The sequence below is a fragment of the Saccostrea cucullata genome, unplaced genomic scaffold, assembly GCF_032062105.1.
Source record: "Saccostrea cucullata isolate Sc308-1 unplaced genomic scaffold, CSIRO_AGI_Scuc_v1 ctg11484, whole genome shotgun sequence".
Taxonomy (NCBI): Eukaryota; Metazoa; Mollusca; class Bivalvia; order Ostreida; family Ostreidae; genus Saccostrea; species Saccostrea cuccullata.
The window spans coordinates 1-14,755 of NW_026922665.1; the positions used below are offsets into that span (position 1 = coordinate 1).

General features: G+C 35.3%; 2 protein-coding genes across 3 annotated transcripts; one reads left to right on the forward strand and one right to left on the reverse strand.

Annotated features, from left to right (window-relative positions):
- Positions 1 to 327: 327 nt before the first annotated feature.
- On the forward strand, positions 328 to 4,550 carry LOC134262176 (uncharacterized; the record flags this gene model as incomplete). The annotated part of the gene is made up of 4 exons (XM_062744566.1): positions 328 to 501; positions 1,413 to 1,524; positions 3,737 to 3,807; positions 4,284 to 4,550. Coding segments are annotated over 4 exons (383 nt in total), but the record flags the coding sequence as incomplete, so codon positions are not given.
- Positions 4,551 to 4,769: 219 nt separating this feature from the next.
- LOC134262178 (uncharacterized) lies at positions 4,770 to 7,620 on the reverse strand. Of its 2 annotated transcripts, none has more exons than XM_062744568.1 (3): positions 7,349 to 7,620; positions 6,384 to 6,587; positions 4,770 to 5,343 (listed from the first exon to the last, which is right to left on the reverse strand). In XM_062744568.1, exons 2-3 carry the CDS (start codon positions 6,569 to 6,571, stop codon positions 4,854 to 4,856), a joined length of 678 nt encoding a protein of 225 aa, XP_062600552.1. In that variant the 5' UTR covers positions 6,572 to 6,587; positions 7,349 to 7,620; the 3' UTR covers positions 4,770 to 4,853. The 2 variants fall into 2 exon arrangements, with proteins under 2 accessions (XP_062600552.1, XP_062600551.1); XM_062744567.1 differs by having other exon boundaries at positions 6,384 to 6,598.
- Positions 7,621 to 14,755: the final 7,135 nt, after the last annotated feature.

Genomic DNA, 14,755 nt, shown 5'->3' on the forward strand with positions numbered 1-14,755 from the left:
ATTGTACTTTTACTTTTAATGGCGTAGGTCACAATAGGTGGTCATTTCCGAGGAAGTAAGTCACACCTACATGTACTTGTCTGATCTACCACATACATATATACATGTATACGCTCATTATAGAAATGGATTTCGTATACCTCCACATCAAGGGGCGCAGTACCTTTCTAGTATATATTTTAATCACCGGAAAGTCCACATAGCAATGCATTATGTCATAATTATACATACCTATTTTTGTTATTGACTAGTAAAAGTCACAGTGATTTTTTAAAAATTATCTTCCTGTTTGATTTTCCATACATTGTCTGATCCCTTTGAAATAAGAGTTTATTTCCGAGAGGGCTAGTTGTAGTACCAGTATTCGTGTAACACATATAGTCATACTCACCACAAATCGTCCAGAGGGCACCTATAACAAGCCAGCAGCCATGAGTCCATCTACATGTAGCCTCTTCCTTGTTTGTCTGCTCGTTAGTGTTCACAGAAATCTGGTCCAGGGTAATTATGTTTGTTTGTTTTAAAATAATGTAAAAGTCAGGGCTTGATGACGATGGTTCAATAATTTAAATCATTCGCTTTAAAAATTGAACGGCAATGATAACTTTGTACATGTATGTATACAATTAAAACTGAAAATAACTACCGGGGTATCCTGTTTTTTTTAATCATTCGATCAATTCTTTAATATTTTTTTTAATAAAATCAAAATTAAAGTTTTTAATGAAATCAAAAATTTATTTTTGTTAGACTGTGAGTTTTATTCATGTTGTATTTTGATTGACTGTTGTCTGTATGTTTTATATGAAGGTCTAATTTGATTAGTGGTTGTTGGTCATATGTCTATGTAGTTTTATTGGTTGTGTTATGTATATTGGTTGCTGAATGCATGTTTTATCTAAAGGGAAAATTTGATTGGTTGACTTATGCATGTCTGTAATTTGACTGGGTGTTGTAAGTGTGTCTGTACTTTGATTGGTTGTTGATTGGTAGCAGCTTGAACTCTTTAATTTGATTGGTTGTTTTTAGTAGGTCTTTACTTTGATTGGTTGCTGTTTGTATGTCTATACTTTGATTGGTTGGGAACCGTGCGTCTGTACTTTGATTGGTTGTTGTTCGTAGTCTGTAATTTGGTTGGCTGATATCTGTACGTCTGTAATTGACAGGTTGCTAGATCTGTACGTTTCTACTTTGATTGGTTGTTGCATGTCTGCACTTTGATTGGTTGTTGTTCGTACGCCTGTAATTTGATTGGTTGCTATCTGTACGTCTGTCATTGATAGGTTGCTAGATCTGTACGTTTCTACTTTGATTGGTTGTTGTATGTCTGTACTTTGATTGGTTGTTGTTCGTACGCCTGTAATTTGATTGGTTGCTATCTGTACGTCTTTACTCTGATTGGTTGTTTTCAGGCTGTGACTCAGACAGCCAGTGCCCGTACGGATACCACTGCTGCACGGGAACCGACTGGTGTTGTTCGTCTGGGTACATATGTACCGGAACTGCCACCTGCTTATCCGTTGGGTTCGTATTTCATAATTTATTCCCCCTAATATTCAAGTCAGTAAAGGCACGAAAGAAAACGTAGAAAAGTCGATATCATTTATATTTTAGTATGAATGTCAGAGTTTTTACAGGCAATACAGTTTATAATTTTGATTTTTACATAAATAAATAGTTTTTTGTCCAGTTTAATAGTCAAATTTTTATGGAAAACATGGTACATTTATTATGGTATACTTTGTATGCCCTTCGATGAACATCTATATCAACTCGCATACATGTACAAGAACCAGCTTTGACATTAAAGTCCAATATTTGTTTACTCTTTTGTAAATATATATAATGTAGGCCTATCTACATAATTTTTGTAAGAGAGAGAAGAGGGTGATCTCGGTAAGAAATAGCAGGATATTAGTCACGTTAGTGGCTATCAGGAAGAAGGGAAGTTAAAAGTTTACTTTGTTTACAGAATAATTCATTTCTTTTTCATGTCTCAGCTTTCACACCGTGTGTATCCCAATATCCTATATCTGTAACTAAGGAGTATATAGATACCTATGAATCCACTGTTTTATACTTCATTAAGTTCATTGGCGTCGGAAGCAAATTGAAAGTGGGGGGGGGGGCTAAGTGTAAGAATTTTTGTATTTTTGTGTACCTCCAAAAACCTGACAAGCAAAAAAAAAAAAAAAAAAAAAGGAAATGTCTATTTCCCCAACAACGAAAATCCTATTTCGTGGGGGTGGGGGGGGGGTGGGTAGGTTCGAACTCCAGTACCAAAAATTTTCTTCCAAACACCAACACTTTTCCCAATTTTAACCTATTCTAAGACGTATCTGTGAAAAGTGGGGGGGCTAAACTTACGAAGATATGTTCAATATCTATACTACGTATATATTTTGAAAAAAAATGGGGGGCTAAGCCCCCCCTAGCCCCCCCGGTTCCGACGCCTATGAAGTTCATGGAAATAAGTTTTTGGTTCGGCATTAGTATTAAGGTCTTTTATCAACACTATCTGTCGCTAATAAACCTGTGTGAATAATATTTCCATTGATACTAACAATCCTAAGAAAAATATGGGGTATACACCCCGCGTACAACATGTTGCATACACCCCGGACACAACATTGATTTTTCGTCAATATCTTTATATATGAACTGTTTTATTTAAAGACAGTTTGTACAAACGTTTATATTGTAAACATGTATTTAACAATAACATAAAAGTGCTGATAAAGCAAAGCTTTGTTCTGATATTTGATCATAAACACAGTGTAGCGTCAATCTTGCTCCGATCCTCGGAATTGTGTTGAGGTGTTTGATAAATTAGAAGGTGTCCAGTGGATTCATAGGTATCCATATACTCCTTAGTTAATGCTTTCTTCCGTAGGCACATGCTTTCTGGCGAAAAATATCCGTAAGTTGAGAGTACGGGCAAAGAACGTACCTCGACCCCCCCCCCCTTTTCTCTCGCTTCGGAAGCATACTCCCCGCGCACAACATAGAATACACCCCGCATGTTGGGATATACACAGTGTTTCATAGATCCTCAGGTCAAACAACTAACACTTATGTGTGACCTATTTCCATCACCATCAACATATACTTGGAATTTAATTTGTTACATATAAACAAGGGTTAAATTGGACTCGTGCAATAAAGTCATGGTTTAACCATGTTAATATGAAATATGAAAGCAGGTGATTTGTGTTTAATTTTATACCTCTATTATGATTCAATGTTCCCATTATTCGTCTCACAGAAGGCAACATTTGTAGGCAAGAAGCAACTGAAGGGGGCGGGGGGGGTGGGGGGGGGGGGGGGGGGGGGGGGGGGGGGGGGGTAAGGAAAATGCTACTTCAGCATATTAGAGGTTCATTATACGCGATATCTTCATAATCATTGGACCTATAGTCGATGTTATAACTTATAATCATCATTTTTCTCTTTGTTCAGAATAATTGTCGGACATACTAGTATATCGACTTTGTTATCATCTTTCTCTTTATACAGGATAAATATCGTCTTTGTTATAATCATCACCTTTTCTTTATACAGAATAATCGTCGGACCTATCGTCTTTGTTATAATCATCATCTTTTTCTTTATTCAGAATAATCGTCGGACATATATCGTCTTTGTTATAATCATCATCTTTTTCTTTATACAGAATAATCGTCGGACATATACCCCAATCGTCTTTGTTATAATCATCATCTTTTTCTTTATACAGAATAATCGTCGGACCTATCGTCGCTGTTGTAATTATCATCGCTCTTGTCGTTCTGTGGTGTTACAGACGACGTAAGTATTTCTCAGTTATTGTAATAACATTGTACGAGATGCTGACCATTTACATTTATGTCCTGGTTCAATCCATGATTATGCAGGACCCCCTGGGTAGACTCTACAGAACAAATCAGTGATGCACGTGTTGCTGCCTTTCTTTGAGAAATTTGCAGCCAAATGACCATAATCTTTTTTTTTTTTACTATTAAGCATCAGCATAAAACGAAGATATGACAACTTTTTCAAGAAACCAATCTAAAAAAAAAAACCTCTGTAAATGTCCTTCTGACTGTACAACAGAACTTATTAAATTGTTAGAGATCAATCTAAAATGAAAAAAAACTCAGTGATTTTCAATCTCTGTTCTTATGACTACTCTTCTGACCACTTTTTCCAAGCAATAGTAAGCATTACAGAAAAACATATTGACAATGAAGTAACAATAAGCTGGGCTCAATTTTTGTATAACACACCTGTTTTTTTATTTTCAGGCAGAGCAACCTACAATCAGATTTGATGACATCATAAGTTTAGTAGTGACATCAGATTTGACAACATCATAAATTTAGTAGTAACATCATCTCACTCAGATCTAATGCCTCATTTGATGCTGGGTAATAACAAGTTTGGTGGTGACATTGCCACACTTAGATCTAATGCCTGGACTTTATCCTACTTCATTAAGCACACACCAATCTCTATGATGCTGATATCTGCATTACAAATTTGATGCCAAATAAAATGTTTATCATGTCGTTTTACTTTGTTGTGTGTTTATGTATAACAGGAGAACTCAACTCATCCTAACCCCAACCAGAGGCTATACCGGTATAATGACCTTCCACAATATAGTAAATACTGAACAGATGTCTGCTCTCTTTTAACTGATCACACAAATTGAAACTTCTTTTACCACAGTGAACTGTTTTTGAGTAGAAAGCTAAACTGTTTCATTGCAAAAATATAAAAATTCTGAGTAAATTTTAATGGTCAGAATTTATTTTTCATTCCAAAGTAAAACTGAAATACTACAAGTGTTTAATCCTACTTCTGATGTGTAATCAGCTGCTGCCAAACACTTTATTCACAAAAGAATCATACTGCTGTCTGGTGAAATATGGCAGCGAGGCCCCTAACAAAGCCTGCCCGGCCAAACTACCACAAAATAAGATCACAAGCCTCTTGTTTCCCAGTAAAGTCCTAGGGAACCAGCTAATATTACCTTTCTGGGCGTACGCGTTAAACTCGGAGGTGAACACCTTATAACTGACCATGAGGCAGGGATAGATGACTCCGAAGAACGTCTGTATTCCAACACTGCTTGCCGTTTGTGTGAGCAGTCTAGAGCCAGACCCCGTCAGAATCTGGTCCCTAACTGCGATGTTCTGTAGTATAAAAGTAGGGATACATGAAGTAAATAAACTGAGAAACAGAAATCCCGGAGGAATCTTCCTGTTGGAGGTGATCGCCTGAAAAATTCCGCTGGCGAGATAGGAAGACGTGAAAGCAGAGGCGCCATTAGCGATGTGTGGCTCATGACGCAACAGGAAACTGTAAAAGAAATTAAAAATCCTGTAATGTTGAAGTCTGTAAAATAAATAAAAATCATGTACCATTAAATTTTACTTTATTTATTCAGATCAAACATATGTATTCAAAGATTACAATTCATTGAATGTTTTCTGTAAGTAAAGAAAATGACCCAAATGAATGTTTAGGTAGAGTGCATCTCTATAGTTACAGTGGAAGTTTGGCTTGGTAAGGATTTACAAATATATAGTTTTAGTTACGTGAAAATGTACCTGCTTGCTTCAAAGGCGTTCAATAGCTATTCATCGTTTTTTTTTTCTTATTTAGGCCTAAAAAAAAATTATGCTTGTTTCCCGTAACATTCCCAAAATATCAATGGTATGTGGGCCAGGATTTTTTTGCTTACAAATAACTGGGGCCAAACATCCCTGGACTGAATATACCAGGTACATGTATTATATTCACAGTGGACATCCAACATGTCTGCCTAGCAGCAGAAAACAACCTTCAAAAAGTTGTAGGTGAAATTCTTGTTACAATAATGATTACTCTATATTTTAAATGCAAATGTTGATTAGGTCGACATATTTTATGTCTCAAAAGCTACAATTAATATTGAAAAAAATAATTGGAATAAGCTGATTGATTAAACTCAGATTAAAGTCACAACATGCTGACTGCTGAGAATCCATTTGTTCTGTAGCCTAGCACAGACTAATATCATACCACCTCATTCCATCTCGCACAAAGTCCTGTATCTGGAATAAGCCGATACTTCCCTCACCTCCCCCCCCCCCCCCCCCCCCCCCCGCCCTCAATATTTAAACACATGCAATGTGCTGAATACTTAGAACTCACATGCCTGGCACAATGTGCTGACTGCTGAGCATTCATTTGTTCCCTGATCTAGGACGGCTGATATCATACCACTTCTTTCCAACCTTCACACAGGAATACATATATAGTGTCCTGTAACTGGGATAAGCCAATACTTCCCTCTTGCCCCCCTTCCCCCCCCCCAAATATTAAAACACATGTAATGTGCTGTATGCGTAACTTACACATCTCGTAAGTTGGGATAGGCTGATATCTCCCTCTGAATGATCTTTTTAATTTGATCTGGTCTCATAACAACTGCTCCCTCTGGGAGCCTTGTGCCCGCCTTCCAGCGATGAATTCCCCCTCGGCGTACCCCTGAGGTTGGGACATCAGATGTCACGTCCTCTTTGAATTTCTCCTCCTCATTCATGATTCCCTCTGACAAACTGTAATGTCACTGTAATGTATTAAACAGTTAAAATTCTATAGACAGTTGAGTAAATACTGTGAATATTACTATTGTTTGCAGCTAACTGTAAAGTTTCACGTTTCGTCACTATCTTTTTCATCAGATGCATCCAGCGTAAACAATTCACGTGATTGGTCAACTCAAATTATCAACATTGATACGGAAATAGTCTGTTGCACGAGCAACCAATCAGGGATAAGAAGAAAGTTCCAGTCGTAAAGCTTGCGGTTAGGAGGCGTGTACAATTTACCTTGAGTGCAGCTATCAACTAGATCATGGCGTAACGTGAAACTTTACAGTCAGTTGCAAACAATAGTATGAAAAATTGTGGCTGTCACTGTAATGTTTTCAACAGCATAAATTGAAAATAAAATTCTATCATGTCTATCTCTATAAGCAGTAAATACAATGTTATAAAAACAGTGAAGCTCTTATTATTCATTGATCACATCTCTAATTTAGTTACAAGGGTATATTTTACTATCTTTACATTATTTTATCATGTTTATGAGATAGATGGATTATATTAGAATTGTTGTTAAAAGATTTGAAGTTAAATATTGAGGTTTAAACATTCCATGTGTAATGACTGGAGATGCAGGGATCCCGGGTTCGATTCCCGGTCCAGCCATACATTTTCTCCTTTTCTGTTACACATGTTTCTCAAATAATGTTTCAAAGGAATATAAGTAAACTTATATGTCTAACAATGAATGACTATCTACAAATATACATCACCTAGACGAGACAATAACACAGGATATTCGTTAAGGTGCTCTGTCGTGTTGAAATCAGAGAAAATTCGAGTTCTGCATATTTACACGTGAATTTTACAATTTTTGAAAGGGATAAACATTATCAACACAGATAGGTCTCGCTATCTTGTACGAACAGTGTCTTTTTTATCATATATCATGCATTAGTAGCATATCCTTTTCAGTGATTATGGTAAAATAACAAAAAATTGGTTTCATGCGGACGTCCTAAACAATACGACTTGATGAAGCCCGATCCCGATCTTTTTGTCAACCAGCAAGACCAAAGACGACTCACTCTAGAAGTTCATAAGAAATTAATTCTGAATTATAACTTAAAAAATGGATGTATAATTTGAGGGAAAAATCATATAAAACGTGATAAAATTAAACAAAAATTAGAGTATAATATAATAAATTAATTAAGGTCAAGATCTAGTAAATGAAAGGTGCCTACAGATTTATCAAACTTGAGAAATAAATTCCTTTATTAATGCTTTACAACTTTAGCTTGGTCAAATAAGGTGTTTCGGGGCAAAATTTGTAGGTAAACAAGATGAAAAACTGTATTATAAACTGTCATTTTCGATGAAAAATTAAGAAAACGAGTAATGAATATGGGAGTTTTTTTCGTATTCGGCACAGGAAATGTATCCAGATTGCCTACAGTCGTTCAGAAAACGGTAATTAGTATGTTCATGGCCTCTTCTTTAAATCAATATTAAATTTAATATAGGTATCCGGTTTACTTTTCATATGATTTCAAATTGAATGACATGAAAATACCCTATTTTCTATACATAATTCTGCTAAAGCTGTAAAGTACGGGAAAAAGAAAAATGAAATTGATTATGACGTCATAATGGATCTAGCACCAAAAAATTAGTCTCAAGTTATTTACTAGATGACCTTAAGTAAAGGAGAAACATACATGCCAACTTTTGAAAATTCCCATGGGGGATTTTGCGCGTGACGACATTTTTCATAGCTTTAAATTCGCGACATTTTGTCGTGAAATTAAATGATTATGACATGATCTTTTTTTAAAAAAATTATAATACAATTAATATCACTTATTAATACTACTAAAGGATAAAAATAACACAAAAATAAGGTTTTTCTTTCCAAAATGGAAATATTTTTGCTCAAATAGGTGCCTCTCTCACTAAAGAAGGGATAATTAGTTACATATGTAAACTTAATTTTTTTTACCAGCTAGGACACATAATTTGGAGAAAAATTGAAAATTGTACAACTTTTGATACTGTAAAGTACTGTTTCTGGGAAAATTTATGAGATTTTTATATTTTAATTAATTAGAAACTCTAATCAGATATTAAATTGAAAGAAATTTTGAGAAATTGCTATGCATTTATTTTTTATTCAAAGAAATAAATCATCAGTTTTGAAGAATGAAATCATCAATTTTCTAACATAAAGATACCACCTATCCCAAAGAAATTTATTTTTTACAGCTTGAACTTTGGCAGGCTTGATGGTGCTATGTGGGTATTTCTTAGTCATGCACATATGCATAAAATATTATAATTACTTTTGGGAGAAGGGAGGGAAAAGAAATTCTAATTGACATAGACTTTATTGTTTCATCAGGATTTTTTTCATATTAATTTAATTGGCAAACTTTACAATATATTTTCATTATAGGTAGATAAAGTCAGCAGCTATGCTTTGTATTTTTCTACTTTCGTTTTCAAATAACGATCTTCTTGGATTCCGATTTTATGGTTTGGTTATTATTTAGTTGTCTTTAATTTATGTTTTCAATAAAATGACAAACAGTTATCCCCTTAATCTATGTGTTTCACCTTGCGTACCCCTTAAAACTGAAAAGATAATCCCCTAATTAATTGCCCCATGCTATAATTAAGCTACCTGCTGCATTTCATTTCCGGAAATTTGGGTAATTATCAACTTTTCATTTCCGACATTTTTTAGTTTTCATTTCCGACATTCTTTAGATTTCATTTCCGACATTTTTCAAATTTATATGTAGTACTTATAGTAATGTTTGATAACTTTACATATGAATAATTTAAAGGAATAAATCATTAATAAATAATTGAAATCCAATTTTGTAAATCTATCAGTGACTTGAACATAAGTTCGGTGCTGTCACTGACATTTAATTAAGTGCACATTAAATGTGGGGGAAAAGTTTTATGCATTACCGTCCTTGACTTTGTGCTACATGAATGAATATATATGTATACATAGATGTTTTTTTTTTTTTATTCATATTTTGGTATAAATACTTTAAAAATTCCATCTTCTTTTACTTAAAAAACATTGAATTGCTGCACAGGTAAATTCCGGAAATGAAAAAAAAAATGTTGGAAATGTAAACAAAAAATGTCGGAAATGAAATAAAAAAAATGTCGGAAATGCTATGCATATTTCCGGAAATGAAATGCAGCGACCTGGACGACTCCGTGCGTTCAAGCGTGAAGCGATTTCCTGTGGCTAATTAACCATGTTAACACCTAAATAAACAATGAAACTTATCTGTGTGCATTGAATAAACAAGTCTGATATTGTTATCCCAAGTGACAAAATTCAGCGGTATAGGGAAACTTATAAAATCGGAAATTTTACAAATCGGGAAATTTGGTCAATTTTTCTCTCCCGATCGGGAAGGCGGGATGAAAGGGTAAAATCGGAAGAATCCCGCCTAAATCGGAAAAGTTGGCATGTATGGAGAAAGGCTTGGACCGTAGGCCCTAGATTAGTTCTCTCTCACAGAATGGACAGTACGAGGCCTTTCTCCTACTTAAAACATGATTCTCTTTGTTCTGAGAGTTAAAAAAGAGATGTGCAAAATACATGTGTAGGTACATGTAGCACACATACAATAAGTCCATTGTTTACAGAATGGACAGTTATGGGTAATGATGCAAAGCAATTTGTCGAATAGCCATTGCGTTTCCAAATGCGAATGGACTGTTACAGGTGGATTTCGGGGGTTGCTTGTATTTATATAATTATAAAAATGCAATTCTTCAAAATCAGTTAATATTTTGCGTTGTAAAGGCAAACGTTTACCTCCGATGGAGAGAATATATACTAGTATATACAGAATTGAAATCGAATGGAAACCAAAAGATGCACAAATCATGTTATTTTGACCTGGAAACAGAGGATAGTAAGCATAAAAGAAAATATCATCCAAACTTTGATTCCCTCAAAACTTCTTCGATGGGATATATTAATTGCAGCAGTGAAATGGTGAAATGCAAATTGTGTTCCGAATGTTGGATAGCCATGTGCCAAAACTTCGACCTGAAAATGTATTTCAAATCAAATGTTCAGTTTTAACTATATTTTCTACCGAAATATTCACTGCAGCGGTGTAATTTTCATGGTTCAAATTGTTTTCTGGGTGATGGATTTAAAATTAACCTACTTCAAGCTTAATTAAAATAGATTTATCTTGAGGTAATGATCGTTCCAAAATCTTAATCAAATGTGAAATTATGTCGTTCAAATTCAAGTTTTGTGAAAAAATATGAGTTTTGAGCATTAAATTTATATGTGCATTATTCATGGATTTTTAAAAATATGTAAAATCGAACAGATCCGATGAAGACACCGTGTTCTGGATTAACTTAAATCCCCAAGTTCTTTTTGTTATTTTGTTATTCATTAAATCGTATTTGATGTATTTGTTTTTGTTTCCCTTTTTTGCACATGCTAAGGTTTACCTGTAACTCTCCATTCTGTTTGTTTTAATTGCCCATTCTTTTTGAAAAAAAAACTGTCCATTCTTCGAAAAAGAATGGACACTTACAGGTGACTGAATGGATTGTTAGGAGAGTTAGCTCAACACTAAGCTATATAATGGACAATACAAACAAAGATTTACATCACAATCATGTTTTAAAAAAGAATAGACCATGGCACGATGATTATCCGATAATATATTTCCATTTCTAATTTTTTTTTCTCCGTGATAACTCTTTGAAAGTTAACGGAGTTGATTTCTTGATAATTCTACCGGAATGTAAATTAGGCAGATTGATATAGGCCAGGAGCTAAGGAGACCTTATATGTATATATTTCCATTTCTTTTTTTTTTCAGTGATAACTCATTAAAAGTTAGGGGTAGTTTATTTCTTGATAATTCTCCCGGAGTGTAAATTAGGCAGGTCGATAGGTCGGGAGCTAAGGAGGCCTAATACGCATGCAATTCTCGTGCGCATCTGTCTCTGTGTCTGACGCTAAGGAGGCCAAATATGCATGTAAATCTCGTGCGGCTGCCTTTGTGTTTGACGTCGGTTGGCGAGGACTATTGAAATTGGCATGGAAGTCATCATGTGATTTAAATCTATTTATCTACATTTTTAAAGTCTAAATCTACAATTTTATTTCACAATGAAATGGAAATATAAGGAATCACTGTCTAGTTAGGAGGGTATGTCAGGGACATCAACAATAGTGGGAAACATGGGATAATTTAAGCATAACGGGCTTCGCCCGTTATGCAAATTATCCCATGTTTCCCACTATTGTTGATGCCCTGACATATCCTCCTAACTAGACAGTGATTCCTTAAGCAATTCTCGTGCACACCTGTCTCTGTGTCTGACGTTATTTTAGAGGCCAAATATGCATGTACATGTAAATCTCGTGCGGCTGCCTTTAGCTTTGTGTTTGGCGTCAATGAGCGAGGACTATCGAAATTGGCATGAAAATCCTCGTTTTATATAAACCTATGTCTACATTTAAAAAGTCTAAATCAATTATTTTATTTCACAATGAAATTGAAATACGAGGAATCGCTATCTAGTTAGTAAAGTATGCCAGGGTCATCAACGAAAGTGGGAAACATTGGATAAATTATCCCCTGTTTCCTACTACCGTTCTTTAATAACTAGACAGTGATAAATTTAGCTGCAGAACTGTAGCTCTCTGCTAGTGAAAATTCGGACAGATAAAGCAGAAAGCTACAGATCCACGCGTTGTAAAAACCTTCGATTTACGCCGACGATTTTTCGTCGCTACTGTAGGCATTTATTTCGTTTAGTTTAAACTTTCTCTGGCTATTAGAATGGTAACCTTTAATTCATCATATATTTAACTATTATTCTTGATACGTTATTTATCTTTTAGCGGTCCGAAACAGTCCTGTATATAGTTTTATAATGTCGGTTTAAAAGAGTTCCATTTCGACGTCCGTAAACATAAAGAGTCATTTGTTAGCGTTGAAACACATGTGAAAGGTAAGTAAGTTATCAGGAATTCAAATTAAATATATGATTAATTATTTAAATATCATTTTTTTTAAGCTGGGGAATGTGTAAAATACAAGCAAAATGCTCAAAGTGAGCGACAAAAAAAAATCGTCGGCGTAAATCGAAGGTTTTTACAACGCTTGGATCTGTAGCTCTCTGCTTTATCTGTCCGAATTTTCACTAGCAGAGAGCTACAGTTCAGCAGCTATGATAAATTAAGAGTCTCTCTCTATTTCAGACAAGTTAAGCAACGGCGAGCCTGTTTAACCCTTGGATGGATGACCGCTTCACGTTACAAAATTGGTGGCAGCGGTGGGATAAATTGATCTAAATCCACTTGTGATTTTTTTAATAACAACAATTATTTGTTAAAGAACTTTGTCAGAGAAACATAAGGTTAATGTCATAAACCATGTATTAGGTTGATAAAGAGATAAGTTATCGTGAAGGGAAAATTAAAGAGTTCTCAAACGAGAGTATGCGTTTGAGAAAAAAAGAGAGACAGAAAGCCTCAGCACCAATAACAGAGATTCTGGCATTGATGCCTTGGAACAAGTGAGATCGGAACCAAGCCAATAATGTGGAGGAGCTAAACCTAAAGTAAAGTTTGAGACTCAGGCAGAAACAGATTTTGACTACATCAGTGTCAAAACACAGAGACCAGCTTAATTCAGACCATGCGCTATATTTTCAAACACCTACATGTAGAAATTAATGTTCCTAGCAATGTTACAGCACACAAATTTAGAAACAATAAATTTGAAGCACTTGATGTTCGAACGTCGGGACCGCGTGGGAAAAAAAAATGAAAAATCCAGTAAGCTGAAACCCGCAACTTATGATGGAACGACGTCGATGTTGGACTATAAGCCGCATGTCAATGCATGTGCTTGCATGAACCCTGATCTGAAGAAGAACAGAGGATGTACCTGGCCGTGTCAAGAGGTCTAGCCCAAGGTGTGCTTGGAAACCTACCAAAATATCTGCAAATGGATTTTAAAGAGTTGTTTAAGTCCCTGGAAGAACGTATTTCTCCCGCTAATCAGACGGAATTGTATAGGGTGAAACTTGGGAGAGACGATAAAAAGCGTCAGAAACAAATTCCGCAGCTAGGACAAGATATCAGACGACTCACACGTCTGGCATATCCAACAGCTCCAGCAGTTTTGAGTCAAACATTGACGAAAGAGTATTTTATCCGTGCTATTGAAACAGTCAAGACTCCAGAATCCGAATGATGCCATTAGACATGTTGTTCAGCTCAATGCATTTCTTGGAGCAGAATACAAAAGAAATGAAGATAGTTTTTTTGCCCCCGTAAACGAAGTTTAGTCCGTCTAGCTGTCTGTCTGTCTCTCTGTTTGTCCGTCTGTCTGCAAAAACTTTAACCTTGCCCATAACGTTTGATTTAGTGGAGCCATGACTTTCATATTTCACATGTGTATTCCTTGTGACATGACCTTTCTTTGGGTACCACCAAATTTGACCTTTTGACCTTGGAGTTTGACCGACTTTTACATGGAAATTTTAAACTTTTTCTTTGGCCAAATCTTTTGAACAGTAGACACCAGGACATTTATACTTTACATTATGTATTTCTTGTGGGAAGGCCTTTCATTGGATACCAACAACCTTGACCTTTTGACCTTGTAGATTTTCGTACGTGTGAAAAAACTTTAACCTTAGCCATAACTTTTAAACGATAAGGGATACGGCTTTCATACTTCATATATGTAATCCTTATGAGAAGACCCTTCATTGGATAGCAAGAACTTTGACCCTTTGACCTTGACCTTTGAGATTGAACTTCTTTAAAAAAGCAAACCTTGATCATAACTTTTAAAGTGTTAGGGCTAGTGCTTTCATACTTTACATATTTAATCCTTGTGACAAGACCTTTCATTTGATAACAAGAACTTTGACCCTTTGACCTTGATCTTGGAGTTTGACCTACTTTAGAAAATATTAACCTTGGTCATAAGTTCTGAATGATTAGGACTAGGGCTTCAATACTCTATATAAGTATTCTATGTGACAGGACCTTTCATTGGATACCAATTACCTTGACCTTTTGACCTTGGCCTTGCACATTTTTGTACTTATTGAAAAAAACTTTAATATTGGCCTACTTTCACATTTCC

Bases quoted from the DNA above. Each gene is read 5' to 3' on its own strand.
- LOC134262178 (XM_062744568.1), bottom strand. From the start codon at position 6,571: ATGAATGAGGAGGAGAAATTCAAAGAGGACGTGACATCTGATGTCCCA. The intron at 5,344-6,383 runs GTAAGTTACGCA...TTTCTTTTACAG, and splicing joins TATCCCAACTTACGAGATGT to TTTCCTGTTGCGTCATGAGC.